Source organism: Cinclus cinclus, chromosome 6 (genome assembly GCF_963662255.1).
Source record: "Cinclus cinclus chromosome 6, bCinCin1.1, whole genome shotgun sequence".
In the NCBI taxonomy this organism is placed as follows: domain Eukaryota; kingdom Metazoa; phylum Chordata; class Aves; order Passeriformes; family Cinclidae; genus Cinclus; species Cinclus cinclus.
Genome location: NC_085051.1, coordinates 36,383,547 through 36,408,722, shown reverse-complemented (window position 1 = coordinate 36,408,722; position 25,176 = coordinate 36,383,547). Strand labels below are relative to the sequence as shown.

Genomic DNA, 25,176 nt, shown 5'->3' with positions numbered 1-25,176 from the left:
CATTTCAAAGACTGTCAAATTACACAAATCTTTTATGAGTGCTCTAGGCTTTGCGCCTAACTACCACACACAGAAATTGTTATTAAATGCATTTTCTGTAATAGGCATCTATTAAATAGGCCATGAATTATATGGTTATGGAACTTTCTGTTCCATAACTGCAGGATGGTCATTGGCTCATTACTTTTCCTGGGTTTAGAGTCCAAGCTATTTTTCCATGCTGTATTCTGACTAGAGCAGGAATAGCAAAAAAGATTTATAATTTCTCAGTTTCCTAAAGCCTTCTAGGTAAAAGAGACAGAACCATAAAGGTAGGATTTACTTTAAAGCAAAGAGAAACATGTGAAGTGTTACTTCTTAATCTGCTATAAACAGCTATTTGACGACAGTGCATCCAATTGTGCAACAGGAAGTTCACCATCCCAAGGGGATGGTTGACTTTGTTCACGCTCTTAGACAAAAAGCAGGTTATGGGAACCTGAATATTAAAATCATTCTTACTGTATCTCTGTAGATACATTACTTTTCCAAACTTTTCCATGATATTACAAACTTAATTCTTTCTTTACCCTATGTCTTGTCTTACTTTTGGCTCAAGATGATGATCTACTTTCTCTTTAAAAGTACCATCACAAGGCTTTCACTGCTGCTTGAAACTTGCAAGATCTAAAAAAGGGATAGTCTCAGTACCATCAGATTCACTGTGGAGCAAAGACAGATATGGGAAAACTAAGCCAGGGCTTCCTGAGAACCCTGTTCTAATTCTTAGATTAGCAGAGAAGTTTCCAACACCACTGGTAACATTTCCCCCAGCCTTTTGAATGATCAGTGAACACCCAGAACCACGGAAACAAAATTCATGGGCTGGAAGGACAGTGCTGAGGAGAAGCATGTAGCCATGAGGCCAAGAGAGTTGTGCACAGGAATGCAATACAGCAGTATAGGAAAAGCCAGTGTCATTGTGACTTTGCATGGGTTGAAGATCAGAGGGGAACTGGCAGAGAGAAGGATGCAGAAAGACAAGAACATGTGATTCTTCTATGGTTTAAAGAATTCTCTGGTATGAACAGAACAGCAGTATGGGCTGGTTGTAAACCTCCAGAGATGCCACCCACTCTGATGGCAATGGCTGCTGGTCTCTCCACATGCTGAGATGGCCATGTGCCCCACCTGAGATGTAATGTTAATGGAAACAGAGCCAGACAAAGTTTTAAGCCTCCTGCATTCATTCAGGTAAAGATTGAGGTCACACTGAGAAAATATCAGTGCTGTACCTCAAAAGAAGTGTGAGATTCAAAGCACTCCCAGGGATTGGGATAAATGAGCATATCATTCTTGTTATGGAAAAACTTTACATATGCATTCATATTCTGGATGACAGACAGTAATTTTGCTTATCTGCCTCCTAAGTTACCATGTCCACTACTTTGAATTCCAGTTATTTTCATGGCTGGGCAGTGGGCATGAGCCCTCTATTGGAGGCAGGGTGTGCTGCCTGCCAGCAATGCTGAGCCAGCAGGAAGAGCAGGAGGGACACTGACCAAAACACATTCCTGTACACAGACCAGCTTCACCCCCACTGGCTTATGCAGGCACAAGTATCAGCTAAAGAAGCAAATACCTTCCATTGTTCTAATCAGCACTGGCTTTTATCAGAAAACCTCTACAACGTAGATCTGCATTAAAATGTTCCTAGCATTCAACTCATTCAGCATTTTCAATCTGGGTGAAATGGTTGGGGTTGACTGGAAAAAGGCTGCTGAGGAAACAACTTTGAAACTACGGAGTGAATAGTATATGCAGCAGAAAGAAGAAACCCATGAGTTGAAGGATACCAAGAGTCCTGAAAATGAGGCAGAAGCCAAATGAACAAACTGCAAGGAAATGGGGCATATGCAGAGAGGAAGGAGGAGGAGAAGGAGAAAGTAGAAGGGAAGGAAAAGGTAGCTATTTATAATTAGTTTTTAAAAAAAAAAAAGAAGTGTGATGTTCTTTGGGCCTTTGGCAATTAAACAGGCAGGCAGAAGCTCTGAAAGTTAAAAGTGGAACAGTCAGAAGTTATGATATTGAGTGATCTGAGCAATGTACAAACTTCTGAAGGTTCATACAAGTCTGGTCTTCAAAGTTCATCATACTACAAGGATTGACATATAGTTTCTGAAAACATATTTATTTGCAAAGGGCAATGTCTTTAATTGGTCATGTCTCCCAGAAACTTTCACTGCTCTTAAAAAAACATTTTTCTGAGTCATTTATTTTCTATATAAAATTCAGGAGGTTTAAGCAGCAGCTAGAAAACAAAGAAAGATGCCCAAAGCATCTAATACAGGATAAGTTTTGTCTTATGTATGACAACATCAAATATACTAAACTAAGCCTTTTTAGCTGACACTTTTTATGTGACCCTAAGTCAAAGACTTACCATATCTACAGATTACCTAAGACACCTGAACATTTTTAGGTCACATTATTGTTTCATTCAGTAAAACCAGAGAGCAAGAATGTCTCCAGAAATTTGTAGCCAAGGATGTATCAAGAAAAGGACAAGAACAGTAATTAAATCTGCCTGAGCCGCAAAAGATGATGTCAGTAATTCCCAGAAAGGGGGACTTCAGCTCTGTGACAGCTGGAAGGAGTGTCTGGATTCTGAAGGGACCATGAGCACAGCACAGGAGAGGGGCCTGTCTTTGATAAAAATGCCAGACACCAAAATGAGCTGTTATGTACAGTATAAAGGATAGTAGCACAAAGCTGTTGGAAATTCAAATCTACTTCACAGTCCCAAATTCCTTTTTTTTTTTTTTTTGTGCACTCTAAACTAGAATAATAAATGTAGAAGTTAGTTCAGGACCTCTTGTTCAAAAGTACAAAATTTTTATTTATTCTACAGGTAAACCTAAAATAAAGTCTCCTGCTAATAAAGCACTGTTCCCTGTATTTTAATTTGAAATGTTTGTTATTCCGCAACCTTAATCCAAACTCTAAGGATAATGTAAGTCTCTAAATAAGATCATAATTTTCATCAAACTTAGGATTTAGTGTGACATGCTTTGTGTAAAAGTGCTGCCAATATAACTAGGGATGTTGAAGCAACTTACAGTGATGTAAGGGTACTTGGAAATACTGCATTTCCTCTTCATGTAATTATTTTAAATGTTGTGTTGATAAAATTTATTTTCAGATTTTTTTATAGCTAATGTTTTTATTGATTATGAGATGAATTACATCCACAAGACAAACTAATCTCCATTTACAACCTTTTTCATATTATGTCCTTTATGTAACAGATTAATATAAAGCTTTATTGTGCTCTGAAAAATAGGCAGCTATGGATGATGATCATTCCTTGGTTTTCATACCCTGAGTATTTGGGCTTCAGAGAGTGGACTGGAGGTGGAACGCCCTTGTGCAGCTGCTGCTTCCAGCTGATGGCCAGCTGCTGTCCTGCACGTGCATTGGGCACTGGAGGACACTCAATTTGCACCATGCTGGCACCTCCCCTAACTGTTCTCAGCATTTCTTTCCTCTTTGATCTCATAGTTGCTAGAAATGAACCTCGTTCCCCAAGCATTTAATTCCTTGAAAGGTACACATAGTATACACACACCATGTTGCACCTGTAGCATGAAGTGTGAGTGGAATGATGTCAATTAAGCAATGCTTTGTGAAGTGCCAAAAATGTTATGTTCCCCCCCCCCAAAAAAAATAATAAATCACATTAAAAGAATGAAATGAACCCGATTTTATACCCTTAAACCATAGCACAAAATTAATTCCATGGGATTTACAGTGCCTTTTGAACAAAAGTTATATTCGTTATTTTTGCATAAAATTTTTAGTAAGCTAGCCAGTAAGTTACAGATAAAGAAGGAAACCCACTACATTCTTGACCTGATGATCACAAAGCCAGGGCAAACACTTTTTATTTAGATAATATTACTCTAGTTTTCTATTTCAACATTAAATTTGTTGGGATAAAACACATAGCAAAAAAAAAATCTTGTTAAGAATACACTAGAGCAAAAATTATATTAACAAGGAGGACATGTTCTAGCTTATGATTTATTTGTTCTGCGAATTTCTAGCAGCCACGTTTGTAAAGTTGTGCGGCGCTCATTCATTTGAGAAGGAAATTGAAGCTGTAGAATAAATGCAGTAGCCAGTGGTGGCCTCAAGAGGGCAATACATCACCACGTCTGAAAAGTTTTCCAAAAGTGAAGCTTAAAAATCTTTTTACTAAAATAGAACAGATGCTGTTTGCTTGTGGGCAAGTGCTAAATATATTGACCTCTGCTGTATCACTGACATGACTTAACATATAATGACCACCATTCCTTCTCAGAATCAGAACGTTTAATTCAGCATTTCCTATTTTTCGAGGCTAATTGGTTAGAAGAGGTTAAATCTGTCACCTCACAAGAGATATTGTAATTCTTTGACCCATGAACTTGTTTTTCAGTTAAGATTTCTGAATTTTTAAAAAGGGAAATGGTGATTGCCACTCTTTGCTAAATATGGCAACAGTAAGGAGAGATTAAGATTCACCACCTCTTCTCTTTACTCCATTATTATTCATCTAGTTTCCTCATTTAGCCCCCTGTTATGCACTCGGTTCCTGTTCAACTGCAGTCTCCAAAGAAATCCTGTCACTATTAGTTCCTCCATTAACTGCTTTTCATTTACTTCCTAATTCATCAACTTTTCATTTTAGATAGCTTCCTTTTTTAGTGGTCTCTAGGGCGCCTTCCTCTACACCCTCTTTAGACCCTAATTCTGACCAATTTTTAACCCCAGATTTGGACACGTTTAAAGAACAAAATTAAAAAACAATCTTGTGACTTGTTTCCTTTTGTCTTCTTTATTTTTAATTGCAGAATTTTTTTCTGGTTTTAACTTCTTTTTCTCTTGGTTTTCTCTACCTCAACAAAGCTGCAAGATATTTGCACTGCAATACATGGCCCTAGTTTGGACTTACCTGAGACATTTTTAGGTTAGCTGCTATAGTTCCATTGCAGCTAATGGTGCAACAGATGATTTTAAATTACCTTGCGTGTCTTTAGTCATATATAGCTCAGTGAGGAAACAGTCATGTAGTCACATGCTGGCATCAGTAGAGAAAAGGCACTTAGTAATATTAAGTTACTGTGACTTGAACATCTACACTGTCTACTACCAAAAATATATCTGCTTGGTGGTTCTCGCGTTGTTAGCCTGTAGAGACACCAAACACTGGCCAAAGGAAACCAGAAGCAAATCTAGCTCTCGCTTGGGAAAACCTTACTTGACCTGAGTCTGTGATCAAAATAAGTATTTATTAATGATTTGGGAAAATTCAGATACAAGTCCAGTTTAATACATGAAGAATACCTCAGCTGCTTGTGAGATTTATCACCTCTGCTCCAAAATCTGAAGCAAAGACAAGAAAATAATTTTTTGTCCTTTTGGTTACTTTCAGAATAAATAAAGAAAAACTGCATAAGCAGACAGCCTGAAATAAGCCTTGGAGAGACAGTTTCCTGACCATATTTACCACAAATTATATTCACTCTGATGCATAATAATGACAACTATGATTTGAGAGTCAACATGATTTAATGGTTCATTCCTTATCATAAGATACTGGAAAGGATGAAGGAAAGAAAACTAGTAGCTGTCAAAATTTATAGACACACAAGAAGAAAAAGATATGAAGAGATTTTGAGAAGTTATGCAATAATCTTATATAAGTGGATTTGATCTTTCCTTTCAGGTTAATCCTCTCAAGACCCTTGCTCATTTGTCTTGCTCTGACTCACCTCCAGCATGCACACATTTTAAGGCAATGATGTGTTAACAGTAGACAGACTAGAATTTGATTTAGGTGAAAATTAGTAGCAATGTATTATTTAAAAAAATTAAATATTTAGAATAGAGTATGGTGATTTTTGTATACTGTATCTTTCTGGAATATCCTGTGCTTCCTCAGAGAAGATACATAAAATATGAGTAGTCCACAGACTAAGTATATTATGTAACAGAACAGCTAGACCTTAAAACATTGTGAAAGGCATATCCCTATGAATGTAAAAGGCAGTGAGTGTTCTCTCACACCCCTTTGTATTTACCATTTTTAAGGGAATATTAGAGACCATTATTTCAAGTGTAACACTTTTCTGCTTAATAATGGAGGCACTCCAAGGAGCCATAAACTCAATGCAGTACTTAACAGGACAGATCTGAAGTTATCTCAAACTCTTCACACTGAAGCAAATTCCAAATAGCAATTTGAGTCTGTTTTGAAAGCTTCCAAATCTGCTTCAGTGGTTTCTGATTGTATTTCTCTGCCTTCATGAGAAAACTGAATGCACCAAATAATCACATACAATAGAGCCTCTCTGCACTGAAACAAGTATATCATAATAGCACCTTGAAGTCACCAGTGATCCATTGTCCAAATTACAGCTGTGTCCCTGTTGAATCTGGAGCTTCTGTTGGCTATCCAGGTAAATCACCTGGCACCCACTGCTCACCTTCCTGCCTGTCCTTAGTTACAGTGAGAGCAAGAAGCCCACCTCTTGCGGTCTTACTCTTCTGTCTCTCCACCTTCAACTCTTTTATACCCTTTAGCCTAATAGCAGAGATCCAGAGATCTTCAACAAATATCAAGAAAGTTTCCAGTTCACAAATAAATAATGTGGGTGGCTCTGATTCTAGCTTGTGTCCACACTGTGGTACAGATGATTAAGACATGACTCTAGGTCATAAAGCCTATGCTCACATAAAGCTGATCTGAGTGACTGCGTAAGAATGGAAAGGGAGGGCTAACAAACATTGATGTAAAAGCAGCTAGTCCTTGGTCCATCTAAGGTGTTCATAGTCATCCCTGTGGTATCTAACTACATACACAAAAGGACAGAATTACAAGGCTTTTTGTAGCCAAAGGTTCTCACATCAGTTGTGAGCCAAACATTGAATGCAGGCATATCCACTACCACAAGTTCTCAGTGCCAGTGAAGACATACCCACAAAACAATGCCACTAAAATTATTTGGGAGAAGATTTCTTTCCATTTCTTTCTCTCTCTCTTCCCCTCCCTTCCCTTCCCCCCACCACAAATGATTTGGAATGACTTGCCAAATCCTGAATGTAAAAAATCTCTGATCTAAAACTACTTACTGCCAAAGCATTCTGAGGTCTTTACATTGGAAATTCAAACCATTTTGAATAAGCATATACTTCACAATAGATGTGTTTCATTAGGGAAGCATAATAATTTCTGCAGCCAGTTGTAGATTTAAATATTAAGAATTCACATGGCTTAGATAGAAGCAGCCATTTTTTTTTTTTTTTTTTTGAAAAACGGGTTGTTCCAAACTTGCTCATACTATTTCTGGTAAAGCAAATGCCAAAGGAAAGTGAATGTACTTGGAGAAGCTGTTTAAAATTCAACCAAACTGTTAGGAACTAAGTGTTTTGGAGGAACAGAGGGCTCACTGTATTTCAGTATCTTCTAGTAAAGCTCTATTTGTCTGCCTAAAAGTGAGAGCTCCATATGTATACTGCATTATTGCTTAATAATGGTTTAACCCACTTGAAAGCTGAGGGACGGGCTTTTGAAGCAGGGGAGCATCATCAGACTCAAAACAGCAAAGCACAAATTTGTCTCACAGTACAAAATGTGAAGTGACATTTTCAATTATGCTGCACCAAGCAGCAAGACTGCTGAGAAAACTGCAGAGCTGCCAAGGAATTTCTGCATCTGATACCTCTTTCACTTACTGTTTTTATAAACTGGCCCTCAACCAAAAGCAGTATTTCACTCTAAATTGTATGAAACAGTGTAAGTAAGATTCAGAAATGAACAGATTTTGGCAAGCACACTATCTGTCTGGAAAACTATGAAATCCATTTATTTTAAAAAGAGCAAATATTAGAGGCACTAAATTATTGAAAGCAAGAGATAGAAGGGGAGCACTAAAACACTTCAAAAATCCTTCACCTGGCAATTCAAAAAAGCCAGGTCTGTCCCATATTGATTGTATTGGCTTTTTGCCTCCTGTTCTGATATTACTTCTTTCAGTTCCATGTTTTTCTGTGTTACCAAGCTTCATCAGGGTTATAGTTATCAGTTCCTATTAGTTTTTCACTACCTTAGCCCCACAGCTCAAACTGCATTTGAATTCTGTGCAAGCTTTTTCTTCTAATGATGAAAATCATCTCCAAACACAAGTAAACTTCCCCTAAAGCAATCCAGCCTCTACCTTAGCTATACTGGTGTGTTTTCAGTCCACTCTCTATCCAGAAGCAACTCTGTCCCCTTTCAATCTAAACAAATTATTTCCCCTTTGTGTCAGCTCTCCCACCATTCTCTAACAAACTGGCTCTCCATCACTCAAATGGACTTCCAGCATCTCCAACACAAACTTCCTCTACCAAGTCTGTTAAGCACTTGCAGAAGTCTACCATTTAGTTACTTTTTGTGACTGTAGTCTTTAAAAATGCAAATCTTTTTCACCCCAACAGACCAGCTATTTTCACAGTAACAAGCTTATCTCCTCTGTAGACTCCACTGATCCTTAGTTCCTCCTTAACAGGAAAGTTATTCTCATTACTCCAATTTAAAACAGGGGTCTTAGATCTCTGCTCTCCTGGGGCATCCTGAGTTCATCTGGGATAAATGGTTACAGAAGGGTGAGGGGTTCCCTGCCTGGGTCCTGGAAGGCAGTAAAATTTTTATCCATCTCTTTGCTGTAGAGTCCCTGGGGCACGCTGTAACTGACAGCTGAAAGCCTCATAGAGCAGCATTATTTTATCTCCTTAACACACCAAGAAGGTGGATAGCCAAGACTGGCTGGGGTATGCAGACAAAATATAGAGCCAAAGGAGTCCCAGACAAGTTTATGAAATGTGATGAACTGAAAATATGGGATCAATAGCTATCAAATTGTTTCTTGCAAAGAAAATTCAGCTACCTCTTACAGAAATGGAGCCTGTGATAAAACAAGCTATAAATCTATACAACAAAATAAGAAAACAATCAGCAATTTGCATCATATGATAAACTCTGAGGCCTACAAAGCAAACACATCTTCACTTAAATGAACTGTCTTGCAAATGGTTACATTTCTAACCTTTTTAATAGTGTCCTAAAATAAAAAAAGCAGATGGAAATATCAATGACCACATATTACAGCATAAGGATTGTATTCACATAAAATAATTGAAAATATATTGCAATTAGATCAGTCCAAAATGATTTTTTGCTCCAAATTTTTCAGTCTGCACATGAAAACTGGGGAAGGGGGGCGGGGGGGGGTTGGGCAGGGACACGACACCCTAGTTATTAATATAATTTTAAGCAAAACTTAGCTTTCTCACAGAAAGCAAACCTTGAAGCATTCTGAAACTGTTACTCTGAAGTCCTAGTGTTACATGAGAAGTGGCAATCAGCCAAATTCTTATAGCAAAGAATTTATACTCTTATGTATAAATACTCTTATGCTCATATATGCTTTATACTCTTTCTTATACTCTATTGGCATTATCTGTTACAATACTGCTGTTATATCTGTTCCCCTTTTAGCTAGTGTGACAGAAACTATAGAGCTTAATCTGCATTCTAAAAATTCATTTGTGGCAGCTCCTAAAAGCTGAACTAAAACAATGAGAGGAGCTTTCAGAATTTGTTCACTCATTTTCAAATTTAACTCCAAAAATTAATTTCTGAAACTTAAAAGAAACGGCCACATAATTTGTTTTGCACCCCAGAATGAAGGTGCCCATTACTAAGGGTACAAGAAATATGTGAAATGCACAACAAAATATGATAAGATTATGCAATATTTATTGCAAAGCAAGAAAGTGGCCCTATTTAACTAGCAAATGGGGCAGTCGAGCAGAGTTCTATCTGTAGACAGACATGCATATTTAACAGCATGATAATGCCCTTGCGAGGGCATCAAAATAATTTGCAAGTATGAAAAATAACAATTTATCAGTTCCTGCCCATGACTGTCATTTCTCTAACTAACAAATTATTCAAATGGCCAATAAATGCTTTAGTATATTTTCAACAAATTGCTTTCTAGGAAGATATTATCAGGTTTATACTTATTCAAAATTATTCCCATAATAATAATAATAATAAAATATCAAAAATTCCTTGTTTTGCCTATTGCCTAGCTAAAATATTACTTTAAATTATTTTGAGGCTGCCAGTTGTTTCTAAGTTGTCATAATCCCAAAATAAAGACTAAGTTACTTTAGTTTTGTTAACAATCTTAATAAATAAAATACATCATGCTAGACATTTGCAGCAGTGCAACTGGATTACTAATGGGAATCAGAATGCTTCTTCTGCCCTTAAAATGAATTTCACCTTTCAGATCTGTCTTCTTCAGCACAAAACTGCCACTAACAAAAGCGATATTGAATTATTGCAAAGAGGTATATTTGTAAAATTAGGCAGCTCATTTTTGAGTGGGATACATCTTCTGAGACAACAGAATTAACACAAGAGCCAATTGACAATAATTGAAAAAAAAGCAATGACATATTTTTGATCCTTGTCTTAGGGAATTATGAAGCAGGAGATCTAGTAAAGTAAGAACTTAATTGTGATACAGGTATGGTATTTTTACTTAGATTCCTTTTTGTTCATAATATTTCATAGCATCACATAAGGGAGGAATTTTTTATTTTCTTATTACTTATGTCAAACTGAAGTTTCTCAGCAAGGCATTATATTATCACTGATGCAGGATTTACCTTGGTTAGAGCTTTTCAAAAAGTGAAAAACTGGTTTTTAACAAGTCTTACAATCAGAAGATTTAATAACTATCAACAACAGAAAAACTTGGGTAAATAAGCAGCTCGAGGAAAATTGTATTTCTTTAAAATAGTATAATTCTCCTTAAGTATTTCAAAAATATTTACCTGATTATTTTTATTCACTATTCAGGAAGCACATTTAGTGAAATATGAAACTTAGCTATGTGCTGCTTTTTAGTTGATGGAATACTGAGTTCTCTCTTTCTCTTTGCATCTGTCTTCTGTCTGTTTAAAGCCCTTCTTTTACTATAAGCCAAACATACTTCATAAGATTATTTTCAAACTCCACATCAACATTTTCTAAACATCTGTCACAGCCAGAAACACAGAAATTGCAGAAAGTGCAGCATCAGCAGCAGACAAGTTCCTCAAGGACAAGAGCAGCAGCTGGAGTCACTAGCTAGAAGGGTTTACTCTGGCCGCAGAACAGCTAACTACTTTTAATTGCTGTCACAAGCTCAATCCGCTCTCCAGAGGAGTTGAGGAAGGATGGAGAGGAAGAGGGTGTTTACAGCTGCAGCAAGTTGTTACAGCTGATTCTTACTCCTCCAATGCAGTAGGATTGAACTGCAGCTGCAAGGAATCACACAAAGACAGATGGGCCCTCAAAAGAGAATTACCTTTTCAAAAGATTTGATAAAAATAAGTATGATGATTTGAGAATATGATACAAGAAGTTTCTCTGCCACCTGTTTCTTGCCTAAAGGAACTCAGCATCTAGTGGAAAGCACTGGTCCCTAGACACTCAACAATTCCATTCTTAAACAGGCTCTCGCAGTGTCATTTGAAAGCATATTCACATGCAGCTTTGATGGGCTTTGCTGCTTTCACAAAATGAAGAGCTCTCTCTGTCAGCTTCAGCTAGACTAATTTTCAACACTACAAACGCGCAAGGACAGAAACAATTTTCACTTACTAAGACATCAAAGTCTGGAAGATGAGCCCCACCCAAGAAGACAGAGGGAAGAGTTTGCATCATTAAGCACTGCCCATTAGAGCTGAAAGGTGCTGCACCCTCATTTGTTTAAGACAAAATTTCTTTCTGTATTTTCTACCCCGAAGTTGTATTCAAATATCTCTCAACTATTTCCCTACTAGTCATAATATGTCCCATGCCTCCAAAAGTTACAGAAATTGTACTTGGCAAGAAGGACTTTCTGGCCATGTAAAAGTAGTCCGTTTTTCTCAGCTCATACACAACTTGATAGCACAGAAGTTATTGCAGATATCAGATTTACCATTCAGATGCCAGCATGACCCTTTAATGCATGCATTATGAATTTTAAAATATTATGAGATCTAATAGAGATGGAGCTTTCTTTTCTGAAAACTTAAATGCCATTGAGGATGGATATGAATCGTTCTAAACTAAAGAGTTCTCTGCAATGGTTAGGAAGACAAATGCATCAGAAACCTGAAATAAACATTTACTGTCACTGTAATTTAAGAATTATATTAGTGAGATGGTACGGTCTTTATTTGATTATTCATTCAAATTCACCTCCCTTTCCAAATTTTACCTTTTTTTCTCTAAAAGACTTCTCAGTAAAGTCCCATTTAATCTGAAGTTTAATGGAATAGTATATAATTATTGCTCTAGCATATTGCACTATTTATAGCATTGCTATTATTTAAGAAGGATTATTTAAGTTAATAAAAAAAAGGGATGCTTAGTTCCACCAACACAGGAGGGAAAATAATCACTGCAAGAGAAGAGAGCTAATTAAAAAGAAATGTTGCTATTACACTTAATTTGACAGGAATCAAGATTCCTATTCTTGGACTAAAGCAACAAAACAGGCATATCAAGTATAAATTCATCCAAATACAGCAAAGATACCTGATTCACTAATGTTCATTTTATCCTTCCTACAAAAATAACTTGTCATGTACCCAGTTCTGGCGGAAGAGAAGGGCTGTTGGTAAAAAAATGTTTTACCAAGTTTAAAGGCATTGATGTAAGTAAAATAATATAGGTAAATTCTGTATAGTTAGTTAAAGTTAACTTAATTCCATTATAATTGCAATAATTGTTGCTCTTCTCTACTTCCAGCAGTCACTAGTTTATATGATTTTCAACATTAGAAGAAAATAGAAAAGCAACTCTATCTTATCTAAAAAAGCCAGCAGCTCCATCTCCATATACAAGCTCCTCAAGAACACAGCAAAAAAATAGAGGATTATTGCCTTACTTCAATTTTTTCCCATATGGTTTCATAGTTTTCTTGATGTTGTATATCTTGCATCAGTTGATGAATTAAAGCTGATTTATTTGAAGGAGAAGTCTCATTCCCAGTGGGCTGCATGGCAGCAGTCCTTTCTGGCTTTTCTTCAATGTATTTTTTAATGCAAGACACAGGCATACAAAGATCTTCATCAGAGAGGATATCACTGAGAGGCCCAGATTCAATACTGTCACCTAAGGAGGATACTATATCACTTGAAGAACTTGGTGAAATTCTACCCCTTTTTTTGTGCTTTTTTGTCTGGTATGTCGGATAGGTTTCTGGATCTGAGTTCATTTCTGACAGCTCCCAGTCATCAATATTTTGAATAGTTTCTCTTTGGGGTTTTTGGGGCAGCAACTTTGTCAAATTTTCTAGTTTTAAAGCTAATACTTCAGTCTGTTTGAGATGCGAAGGAAGTGCTAAATATTCATCAGATCCATACCATACCTCATTGTCCTTACTATTTTTTTGAGTATAGTGTGATGTTGAGGATAAACTTTTATTTTTCTTTCTTCTCAGTAGAAGAGGGGATGAGTTGGAAAGCTCAGAACCAGCTGAAGAAGCACTGTTTTGGCTATGTGTTGGTGAACTGAAGGGCTCAGTTTTACCTTGTGATTGCCCACTTGGATCTCTCTGGTTACAAGAATCTGATGATGCAGAAGAATCTGTTTCTGTCTCCTCCAGAGGCTTAGAGCTATGAGAAGTAATTCCATTCTGTAGAGAAGAACATCCTCCTTTTTTTACTTGGGTTGATGGAGCTGTTTTACACATATTTCCAGGTGTTTTGTCAGTTTTCACTTTCTCTGAAGAAACATGAGACTTCTTGTGCTTTGATTTTTCTTTACAGGTGTAGAAAGTAGACTTTCCTAGAATTATGGGACTGTCTTTAAAGCGATCATTTATTGTGTACTCAAGATTTTTATCACTGATTGTATTTATGCAATCGTATGACTGACTAACTACAGATGGAGTGTTAGTATAGGGTGTCTGTAAAGCCAGGCAAAGCTTGGACCTGTCTGGTGGATCTAACAATGAGGGTGTACTTCTACTCATTTCATTTTTAACTATTTGAGAGATTTGCCTTTTTAAATCGTTGGCTTCCATATAATCTTTAAACACATCATCTTTCAGAAATAGACCTCGTTTTGGCAAGGTAGGCTGTGTAGGAGAGTCTTCATTATAGTTAAAGCAGTCTCTTATGGACCTCTTAGGTGTTGAATTTTCACAGTGAGAGTGTTTGATATTTTCACCAGTATGCTGTGGAAGACTGCACTCTGGATTCTTTGATATGGCAACTACTTTGCTGTCAGTAGGTAAAACACCATTTTCAGAGAAAGATCCTTTAGAATGAGAGGAATTTCCAGGAGACGCTAGTGAGAGGTCATGTGATGCTTTCTTGTCTTTGCTTTCTTCTCTATCTTCTGCTGAAAGGGGTACATGATTTTCTTTCTCCTTCAGTGCTTCATTACACTGGGAAGCAATGGAATCTGTTGCTACTGCAAGTAAACCCACACTTCTGATAAGTCCTGGAAATTCCTTATCCATCTCACTGTAGTTCCAGGACTCAAATGATTTTGCTTTCCCTTGACTGGAGGTCATATCATCCAGAGCACCAAGCAAATCCTCACTAGGACTGTAGTCAGATAGTTCAAATGCAGTAATACCACAATCCAGAGACAAGTAATTTTGAGAACATTTGATGGTTAACTGTCCAGAATCATCAACTTCAGTTAAAGAGTCAAGACGATCCTGAAATACACAAAGAAATGGTACTTTTTTAAAATATTATTTTTTTCATTTACAGAACACAGAAGGCAATGAAACAAAAAGCAATTCCTGTGTTACACTGCCTAACATTTAGAGAAGGGTTCATCACTGACCTGTCTCTTTTTTCAGTACCCTGTAGACAAGCTAACCACTCTGAAGTATTTGGGAATTAAAAATGGCATTAAAAATGCTTCATTTCAGTCTGGTACAGCAAATTACCTAAAAACAGCAACTCACTTTTGCATTGGTATTTTCCTCATTTAATTCTGCTTTCAGTTTTATTTACTGTGTAGGTGGGGACTCAGAAATTCTATACAGCAGGCGTGAAGTATTTCCTGCATTAACTACATCAAACAGGAGATTGCTGAGTCTAATGGTCTCCCTGTTAATCTTGTTTTCTCAAAAATCCATGCTGTTCTACTGTCTTTCAGATGATTGGCAGAATGTTTTTTCCAAGCATCATGTAGCAACGATGGACATTTGTTCCCATAATTATAAGATAGCGATTACTAATTGCATTTCACTTTTTTGCAGTATTATCACCTGAAAAATTATTTGCCAGATATTTAGAGCACAAATGAATAATGGTACAAGGAAAAGAAACTATAACGTTAAGCCTCCTGCCTGACATGCTCCCTTGTCAATATTTTCTCAATGGAAGTCCTTCAGTCTCAGAAACATGGACATAGCCAGAGGAGACCACCTCAGGTGGCAGATGATATTTTTAAGATCAGAGTCAAATTAATACTTATAAATATTTTTGTCTTGTTTGAAAGAGAGCAAAAAAATCTTATGAGGTTAAGATCCAAAACTGCATGATAAATAACATTCACAGCAAAATTATATTTAGTATACAGTGTAAGCATATTCTCAGTAGATCTTCTAATACATATACATGACTTTTGCTTATAGACACTACTTTTTAAAAATATTGGGAGAGAGGAGAAATTCATGTTCTAGGGTTCTAATTTTACAAGCCTAAATCAGTATACTGGTCTTTCTTTCCAGGTATGTTCTTGTAATATTTTTTTGAAGTAATCTCCTGAGTATCCGCAATAGGTTTATGTGTGAATTATTCTCTGGAACAACTTGTCTCACTATGTTGCCCAAATCCATAAAGACCCTTAGCATCATGCTTGAAGAAGTTGCAGTAACCACATAATCTCTCCATCTCACAATAAAGGGCATGAATTTGGTCTGAACAGGAATTATCTCGATAAAGAAGGCTACTGTTTGCCAACACCCATAAAGACAAAACCAACCAGTATCTGAGCACTGTACTCCATCCATTCCCCCCTCCTTTACTTAAAGGAAAAATAAAATACAATCCTCCAGCTAAAAAATATTTTGAGAAAAAATTTACTAGAAGGGTATTTATCAGCCATAGTCTTGGATACTTGAATGTATCATTTCTTCAGCAAATTCTACCCAGATGTAGATTCCATGCCACAAATTTGGCATTGTCAACAGTTCAGAATTAAAAGGGCAATTTTCTATATGTCAAATTTATATATTGGAGCTGCATTTGTTAAGGAAAATAGTGACTAAACAAGCTGCATTGTCCTTCTAATCTCAGGAAATTATTAGAAACTGTAAAACCATATATAAATCAAAACCTTTCCACAGCACTAAAGGCCTTTAATTTTTCTGAAAAATGAGCTCCATTCCTTGTTCTCAAAAATGTGTTCATTAACATTAATAAAATTTACAGTCATATGCATTCAACCATTTTACTTGCTCATTTTCCAAGCAGCCTCTGAAATTCGTGCTTCAAATGCATTTTATTTAAGGCCAGAATTACCATGTTATTATTGTTTTTATATCAGAAAAACAATAGGTTTAATTATGTGTATGGCTACCAACAGGAAAGCCCTAGTTAATGTTTTTTGTTTTGTTTTTTTTTTTACTTTTCATGTAGTAATGCTTCCTTTAATGTTCCAAAGACTAAAGTAACTATGGATAAGAGTATATACAATTGTATCAACGTTATCTATCCCTACATTATTTTTTTTTTTAATGTTCATCAACAAAAGCCGGTATCATTATACCACATAAAAGGCTTGAATATCTGCACGTTAGAAAATGCAGAGCAGTTTCTGTGGACCTATTCAAGCAACAGGGCAGAAACTTGATATCAACTTTATGTCCCTGCTATTGCTAGCCATTAATTTTATCAAATATTATTTGTGTTTTAATAGTGGTGGATAAAAAAAAAAGTCATTTTATTTGGTCCTTCATAATACCAGGTAAACCTATCTGGAAACATGTGTTTTCCCTACTGAAAAATAATCTTTCCTTCCCCAGTCTGTCCTCCTTTCTGTAGCAGGGATGATTTTTATAGCAGCTGTAATCAGATGCAGATGGAACATTTCCTGTCTCTTAGCATCTGAAAATACACCTTCTTTATGCCTTGAAATTACCTTGTCCTTGTCATAAAATAATGATTTCCCACTAATTCTCAAACCTGGGTATAAAGACAAGAGTAGATTTCCTTCAGACCTGCCAGCAGTTTACCATGAAGAGCAAAGCAGAAACTGAATCTGAAAGAGCCAGGTATGCACACATCAGGAAGAGGAGGTGTGGAAGGTGGGCCTGGGCACCTCTGAGCATTCATTTCTGGACCACCCCCCTTGTTGTGCCAAAGAAAATATAAAACCCAACATGGAGCAGAGAAATATTCACATTCTCCTTGAACTTGAGTGATATGAAATTCAGGACACATCATGGGGACTTCTGACTTCCTCTGTAACACAGGCCACAGAATTCACTTCACTGATCTAGAGGTCTCTTTCTCCAAATGTGTCTTATCATTACATAAGCATTTCAATTTAATTATAGCACCATCAAATGAAAAAATCTTCAACATGCTATCTATCAACCATTAATTACCCTAACTATCAAAAATGTCTTCTTTAAGTTTAAAAAAGTAGGCCCATAGTGTCCTTCTAAGTAACTTAATTTAGTAATGATAAATTCAAAGGAAAAGGCATTTTAGTTAAACAAACCCAGGTTTATAAACCATTTACATGTGTGGGAATCTGGCCTACAGTCAGATAAACAGTGTGTGATTCTTGCATCATTGTTTCTCAGGAAAAATGCATGACTGTTTAAAGGCAGAATTGCTACTCGAGTTAAAGACCATCCTCTGGCAATAAAGGAACGCCAACCTAGGCTGGAAAGCTTTGGAAACATTTTGTAAGCTTCACGTTTGTGTATGCAGGAATTAAATGTCTAAACTTTCACCGAAAAAATCACTGCACACTGAAATTTACTTTTGAATTGGCTGTAAACCTTAAATACCTGAGTGACCAGATGAACAGCTTTGGAACAGATGCAACTTTGCAAGCCTTTCTGATCATTTCTGAAAATATTTCAATCAAGAGAAAACATTTCTAGACACCAGTATGACATTTCTGAAAGTTGATCTTAATTTTCGCTAATTTGGTTTGAAAGAACAGGTATCAGCTGAAAATTTAAAAAAAATAAAATTAAAACCAATTTAGCAAAGTATCTAGTCAGAAGTTATCCTTAAAACTGTCATCCTAGTGATCTGAAATGTGCAAGAGGGATGAGCTGCTTCAAACACAGATTAAATCCTTCAAATTGGATTTAGTTACTGTACCTCCTTAGTCTCTTCAGAAAATGCTTGCAGAATATCAGTCTGCCTGGTGTAGTTTCCATTGGCGTCTTGTAGTCCCTGGAGAATACGTTCCCTCAGAACCAGGACAGAAACACGTAGCTGGTGCCAGAGTAGCTGCACTGTATGGATATCAACTATCACATTGACAGAGTAAGACAGAAGCTTCAGGGAAAACTCAGTGTCTAGTAGAGCATGGATTTGTTCAACATGATCAGATATATCTTCACAAATATCCTGTAATGGAAAAATAAAGTAGATATTTAGCTACAGGCATGGTCCTTTCATGGATCAGATCTACTTTTCATGTACTTTTAATTAAATGCAGAATAGATTTTTTTCACAGAGGAAATATACTGTAATTAATACATTCAGACTTTCTTTTTTTTTTTTTTTTTTTTTTTTAATTCATGGCAATGCTACAGCAACTGAACCAGCAGCTGTCCTGTTTGGCAGTACTGCTCAGTAAGTGCAGAGGCAGCTTACAATAAAGAAGGATGGCACAACAAGATCACATGAATCACAAGCAGAAAACTAACACCATAAAGTGACATCCTAGAAGAAAGTAATAGTAATGAAAGTGATAAGACTGCCAGGAGCTGTCTCCCTCTCTGCTACACACAGAGACATAGTCACTAGTTAAAACGCAAAGAATCTGGTCTGTACCATCATCAAAAAAATTCCATTTGGACATATTTTAAATCTGACCTCCGTGATCAAGCAGGACAAAAGTCTGTGATAGACTCAATGGGAATAAGCTATTTCTGCTACCTATTGCTGCCTGTGGTGGTGACAGGGCACTGAATTTTGCACAGTCTTGCTCTGGGCACAGAACTAAACAGAAGACTGGTGGAAAAGGAGAAAAAAGGGAAAACAGAGAAGCTGAAAACAGCTGTGTTGAGAAAGGAGAAAAAAATATGCGTTACCAGGTTATAAAGCTAAACCCTTGATGTGATGGTATCCTCCAAATTTGACATTAATGTTACAGATTACTAGGGTTGTGCTGCATACAGAGTAAAATAATTTCAATCTACATTGTCTTTATGAAAGGACTAACCACAATACTAAGGAACATTTAGACATATGCTATTGAGAAAACAACACTCTATAACACTTCTGTTTGAAAACTATGTGTAAAAAGCATGTTATATACAAGTAAGGAAATGTGACTAAAACAGTGAAAAAAAAATTGGCACTGGACCCTAGAAGTTTTTCTCCAGAGTCTCTGGCAGTGACTTAAGGTGACTAAGGTTTCGGTGACTTAATAGCATATTTAAATCCAAGACCTGTAAATTAAAAAAATTAATTCAAATCTTCTGAAATCTTCTTTATATATAAATAAAAGTGAAAATATTCATAAAATTTGCTATTGAAATAATTCTATCAGAGAATTACAATGAAATCTTACATTTCTGATGATACTCTTGGGATTTTGTACAGCAGTAGCATAACAGGAAAATCAGTAAACCTGATTATTTCTAAATTAATAATACAATACAGTAATTATTTTAAGTTCAGATTTGGCATCGTCAGCATGAAAGTAAAGGCAAAGTATTTAATATGTAATTGCATGCATGTAACAAATTAAACAAAAATCAGATCTCTAGATAATATTAAATAATTTTGCACAACAGATAGTACAGTTTTAGCTGTAATCAAATGCCATTGGTCAGTACTCATCTTAATTAAACACTGACAGTAACGTTCTGCAGGAGTAGCTCTCAGAAATGCCAGAAGAGCACAAAACTTTGGAGTTTCAATGAGCAGATCATTGCAGATGCATTGAGAGAAAGGCAGCATCTCTTCCCCTGCACCCTCAGTCCCCTTGCTGTAACAGGCAGCATCTCTGTTTGCAAGTACAGCCTCACCTGCCAACATGCAGTGCTGCAAGAGCTCAGGGCTTCCAATATCCACACACTTCCAGGTGAGCAAATGGACACTCTAGTTATCAGATTAGTGTGCTCATCTTATGCTACAGACACAGAGCTAAAACCCACTGAGTTTTGGAAAGAGATCTCATTACCTATTTAGCCTACTATTACTGATAGATGGCTAAAAGCACAGCTCTACTTGGTTTCAAATGTTTTAAAGAATATTTCTAATTAATTAGTTTAACTGAATTTGCATTTACTTCTCCAAGATAGTTCATGTTTTTTTTCCTCTTGGCCATAATGCAGTTTCATTTTCATTTCAGTGATCAAAAAACAGATTGTGTCCAGTAAATGTAATTTTTAAAATTAGACACAGTCTACAGAAAAGTACTTAATAAACTCCATTTAGACTATTATGCGAAAGAGCTGAAGAATGTTGCAGACTCCAAAACAAGTTTTTAATATTTTCAAGCTTCACACATACAGCTACATGCTGAATTCAACTACTATATGAATTCTCAAAGTGGTTGAAAACAGAAAGCCGTAAGAAGAAGGAACAGACAATGAACAAGTGTCTTCTAATGGTTGTTAAATAATGTACTGAAAATATTGGCTAATGTATCTAGATAATACTCTAAATCAAGAATTCAGACCCGCACTTCAAACAAGTTCTCACTTGATGTCCCATAATGCTAGCTATAAAAGCATCTCAAATTGCTGAAGTAGACAAACTTTGCACAACAAACCAAGTTTGTACTGAAATGCAAATCCCAGCATACCTAGGGGTTTAAAAGAAGAAGATATTCAAGAACACATGCTGTTAATTTTTGCATGACTTGCTACAAGTTGCTCGTTTTCCCTCAAAAAGCAAAGTCTGCTTACCTACAGACTACCGTGGTTACAGCAACAGCCACGTGCTTTATTTACTAACAAGGTGATTAACAGCTCCTTACAGCTTCAGGAACAGAGAGAACCTAAACCTCAGCTTGGTCACATCCAAAACCACATTATCTGGTCTTCGCATATAAAACTACCGAGTCAGTAAAAGACAAAGTACCAGCTCTTAAAGGATTTATGTTATAGGCAGAATGGGCAGCTTACATAAAGCTTGTAAAAAAAGAATTTAGGGCCCTACTGATACCCCCTTTCCTTGATTTTAACAGACATATGATGGTGTGAAGGTGAAGGCTGTGCCAATGACAGAATAACTGTTTAAAGAAAGGTTAATGCTAGCTTCAGGAGAAAATAATTACAAAGAAATGCTAACTTTTGCCATGTAAGTTAATGCTGATTAGTGCTCAGCAGAATAGCATAAATAAAGCTGCCTCCTATTTACTTGCATCTTTTCTTTACATTTTCCTGGCACAAACAAAGCATTGAGAGGAAATAATGTAATGTCAAATCCAGTTGACATTTTCTGGTAAAACTTTTTCTTTTTATTGTACCTGATGTCTAGATTTACATATAATTCAGTAAAATTAAATAATTACACCTAGCACCTTAACTTAATTTTCTGCAATAATTCACAGAGTTCAAATACTGCACAGAAAGTCATGTTATGTAAGTTCATGATTTTACTGAGGCTCATTATCAAGACCAGGTACAACATGGTTTCATTCTCCTCATTCTTCCTAACTCCTTGTAGGTGGCAGCATTAGATAGAGCAAAACCAGCAGAACACTGTTTTGTGCCTTTTTGCACTTTGCATTTCTAAATAAAGAACAGCAGTGTCATAAGATAGTAGCTAAATGTTGTCATGAGTTGCCACCAGAAATGGCAGGTAGATAAAATAAATCATATACTTTTAAGTAATAATCTATTGGCATTTGTTTGTAAATAAACATAGCTCCAGATCAATGGTAATAATATAAATCCCATACATATATGTGAACAAAATCTTCCCCATTTTAATAGTAAATAGTTTCATATCATAGATAGACATAGAAGATATTATAATCTGATTTTTGAAAGCACCATAGCGAAAACAATTTTTATAATCAATCTCACTTGTCAGCTAGGCATTTTTATTTTTACACAGTTTCATAGCAATATTAAGGTAAAGATTTTGTAATGCCCTCATGGACTTTCCTGTAGCACTGCCTGTGGAATTTCCCAGGCTACAGGGTTGGTGCCCCATTTGGCTGCCAACTGCCCACTTCAGTCAGTCTTCCAGACAGCTGATCCTGTAATTCACAGCTGCTGAATCCATCAGCCTGCTCATAGCCCTCCATGTCGACTAAAATAGCCTGAATTGCAAACATTGCAGTAGATGAAGAAAAAGCGCATAAACGAGAGTAAAGAGTCAACGAAAACAGCTTTGATGTTGATTTTTAAAAGTATTTTTTCTCTGGTCCCTAAGAAACTGCTTTAAGGTGTACATGAAACTACAGAAAGATAAAAGGTTGGAATATGTTGCTTTAGAGTTAGTACCAGTGACAGAGAAACTATACTGGAGATATTGTTCTTTGATCTTGCAGGAAAACCTCAGCAGGCAAAACAGATTGTTACTGACTCTTACAATTGCTGTACATGCAAATACAATCTAAGATTTTAGAAACTGTCTATTTAGTCTTCCCTTTTAAGTGATTTTTAATTCCTCCGAACACAGATATTCCAATCAGAATGTACAAATTCTTCTCTTCAGAAAAATAATTTAAAATATATGCCACAGAATTTTTAGATTTGTTAGTTTAATGGAACTTGAAAATTATAAATTAAACTAACTCTCTGCACTGCCATTTATGCTTACATATATACAAAAAGGAAAAGAGATATTTTTATTTCAAACATGTTTTAGAATGGTATTTTTCCTTTAAAATCCATTCTAACCTCTCAAAGAAATAGTATCTCATTTTTTTCATTCCTACCTGTTGTACAATAAAGTGTTACAATAAAGATTAAATTGTTCTCTTCTATTATCGGTGAAACCCTCAGAGCAAATGCTATACATAATTTTTTGCAGTTATTTTTAATTAAACAATTAAGTCAAACAAAATAACTATACTATGAAAAATCCAGACTTTGACTAAGCAAAATCAACTTCCAGGGAAAGGCCTGGACTGATTTCAAGTCACCAGCCTGTCAAAAAGTGACTGAAATACTATAGTGTACCTTGAACGGCTGTGGCATTCAGTGACTAAGGGAAATTCATGCATTGTACTGGGTGAAGAATGCCAAGGAAAGCAGGTACCAGGAGGGTTCTGAGATCACTGGTCCACCCTTGCCTTCTGCTGACACTGACAGCTTGGGAATACCTTGGTCTTCAAAGCTTCTCTGCTCTTCCCTCATGGTACCATACATGTGACTGATAATTTCTTTTCCTGGTCCACCATCATTTTCTGCATACTATTCTTTTTTCCTGCTTGGCTTTTATTTTGATTGATTTACTCTCATTATTTTAAGTGGGGAACATTTTAATTATTGCAAAATTCCTGTAAGTGGATCTAACATGATCCACTTCCTATTATACAAATATTACTATAGAAAAATTCTCAAAAAGGTTTTAAAAATAAATATTTGGTTTGGCCAACTCTAAGTAGGCATGTTTCTACTGTGTTTTGTTATCTCAGGAACTGTGAATTACATTTTTATATCCCTGTACTTGGAAAAAATGTGAAAAAGATGCCAAATCACCAGTTCTTTGACAGATAGTAATGCATTCTATGGAACTGCAACAAACACAGAGTTGCTCTGTGATAATTTATTAGTTACGTGTTTTATTAGTTTGTTTGTTGTGGAAGTATATTGGTTGACTATTTATCTGCAAAGAAAATGAGCAAGAAGAAAGGAAGAAGTAAGAGATGATATCACAGGTCAAGCACTTCAGGCTGAGGAAAAATGCCTGAAATGTTAATGGTGAAGCTCCTGTCTTGGGATTCCAGAAATTTGCATTTGTTTTGCCATATGGACCATTGCTGGGGCCAAAGGATCAAACATACTTGGAACATGCAAAAGGATCCTTTTGTCCAGAAACAGGGCAGTTGCTGTTGGAAGTTATTCCAGCTCACTTGCCAGGACCAGCTGCAGTGTCTTACAAACCTAAGCTAGTCTGTAGTTTTTCTGCAGGAGGGAATGGCTGCAGGGAAGAGAGGCTGATATCAAATGTTTATTTACCCTACTAAATTTAATCAGTGATTTAATGGAAAAAGACTTTCTGAACACAGCACTCTTGACAGACCAAATTCATAATTACAAGGAGGCATTTGGTTCACCCAGGAATCTTCAAGTATCTGATGCATAAAATCACTCTAAGGCCTGCGGTGGAACTGGAGATTCACAGGAGAAGTTATGGCAGTAAAATGAGGCACATCAGAGCTGTATTGAAAGAGCATTGTGTAGACAAGTCTGGGCTAGCCACTTGTGAGATATTCCTGACAACAGTAACATTGACATGTGAATTACATTCATGTAAGAAACTGTAAATCCAAGGTGAATGTAGAGTATAAGCTGCTGTGGAAAGTGATGCAAGCTCTGCAACTAAATATTGTTTTCACATTCCTGAACTTCCACTGGTTCTACTGTGGAATGTGCCTACAGCTAAAACCTAAAAACTCTTTGAAAGCTTCAAAATAAAAGATATGTTCTCGTATTCCCAAGCCCACAAAGTTTAGAGAATTTTCCTGATAAAGTTATCACTGTACAACTTTCCTTCTATGCATAACTCTACAAATTTTCATTTATCATAATTTAGTCATGTTAAAGCAAACAGATTTTTATCAAGGCCTAACTGAAAATTCTAAAATAATTAAAACTTAATATAAAATGTCACATTTGTGCTGACTGAAGTCTGGTTTTGTACTACCTTCTGGAAGACATCATTGCAGAGGTACTCTAGAATAGTTCTTCACACAAGAAGATATATAGT

At 36.2% G+C, this 25,176-nt stretch overlaps 1 protein-coding gene across 1 annotated transcript in view; it reads right to left on the bottom strand.

Annotated features, from left to right (window-relative positions):
• The window catches only part of AKAP6 (A-kinase anchoring protein 6), a 203,896-nt gene that overhangs the window by 154,062 nt on the left and 24,658 nt on the right, over window positions 1-25,176 (bottom strand). Inside the window, exons 2-3 of the mRNA XM_062494828.1 lie at window positions 18,427-18,678; window positions 13,002-14,786 (exon numbers count right to left, since the gene is read on the bottom strand). Of these exons, the coding sequence (XP_062350812.1) occupies window positions 13,002-14,786; window positions 18,427-18,678 (2,037 nt within the window). The remainder of the gene's footprint in view (window positions 1-13,001; window positions 14,787-18,426; window positions 18,679-25,176) is intronic.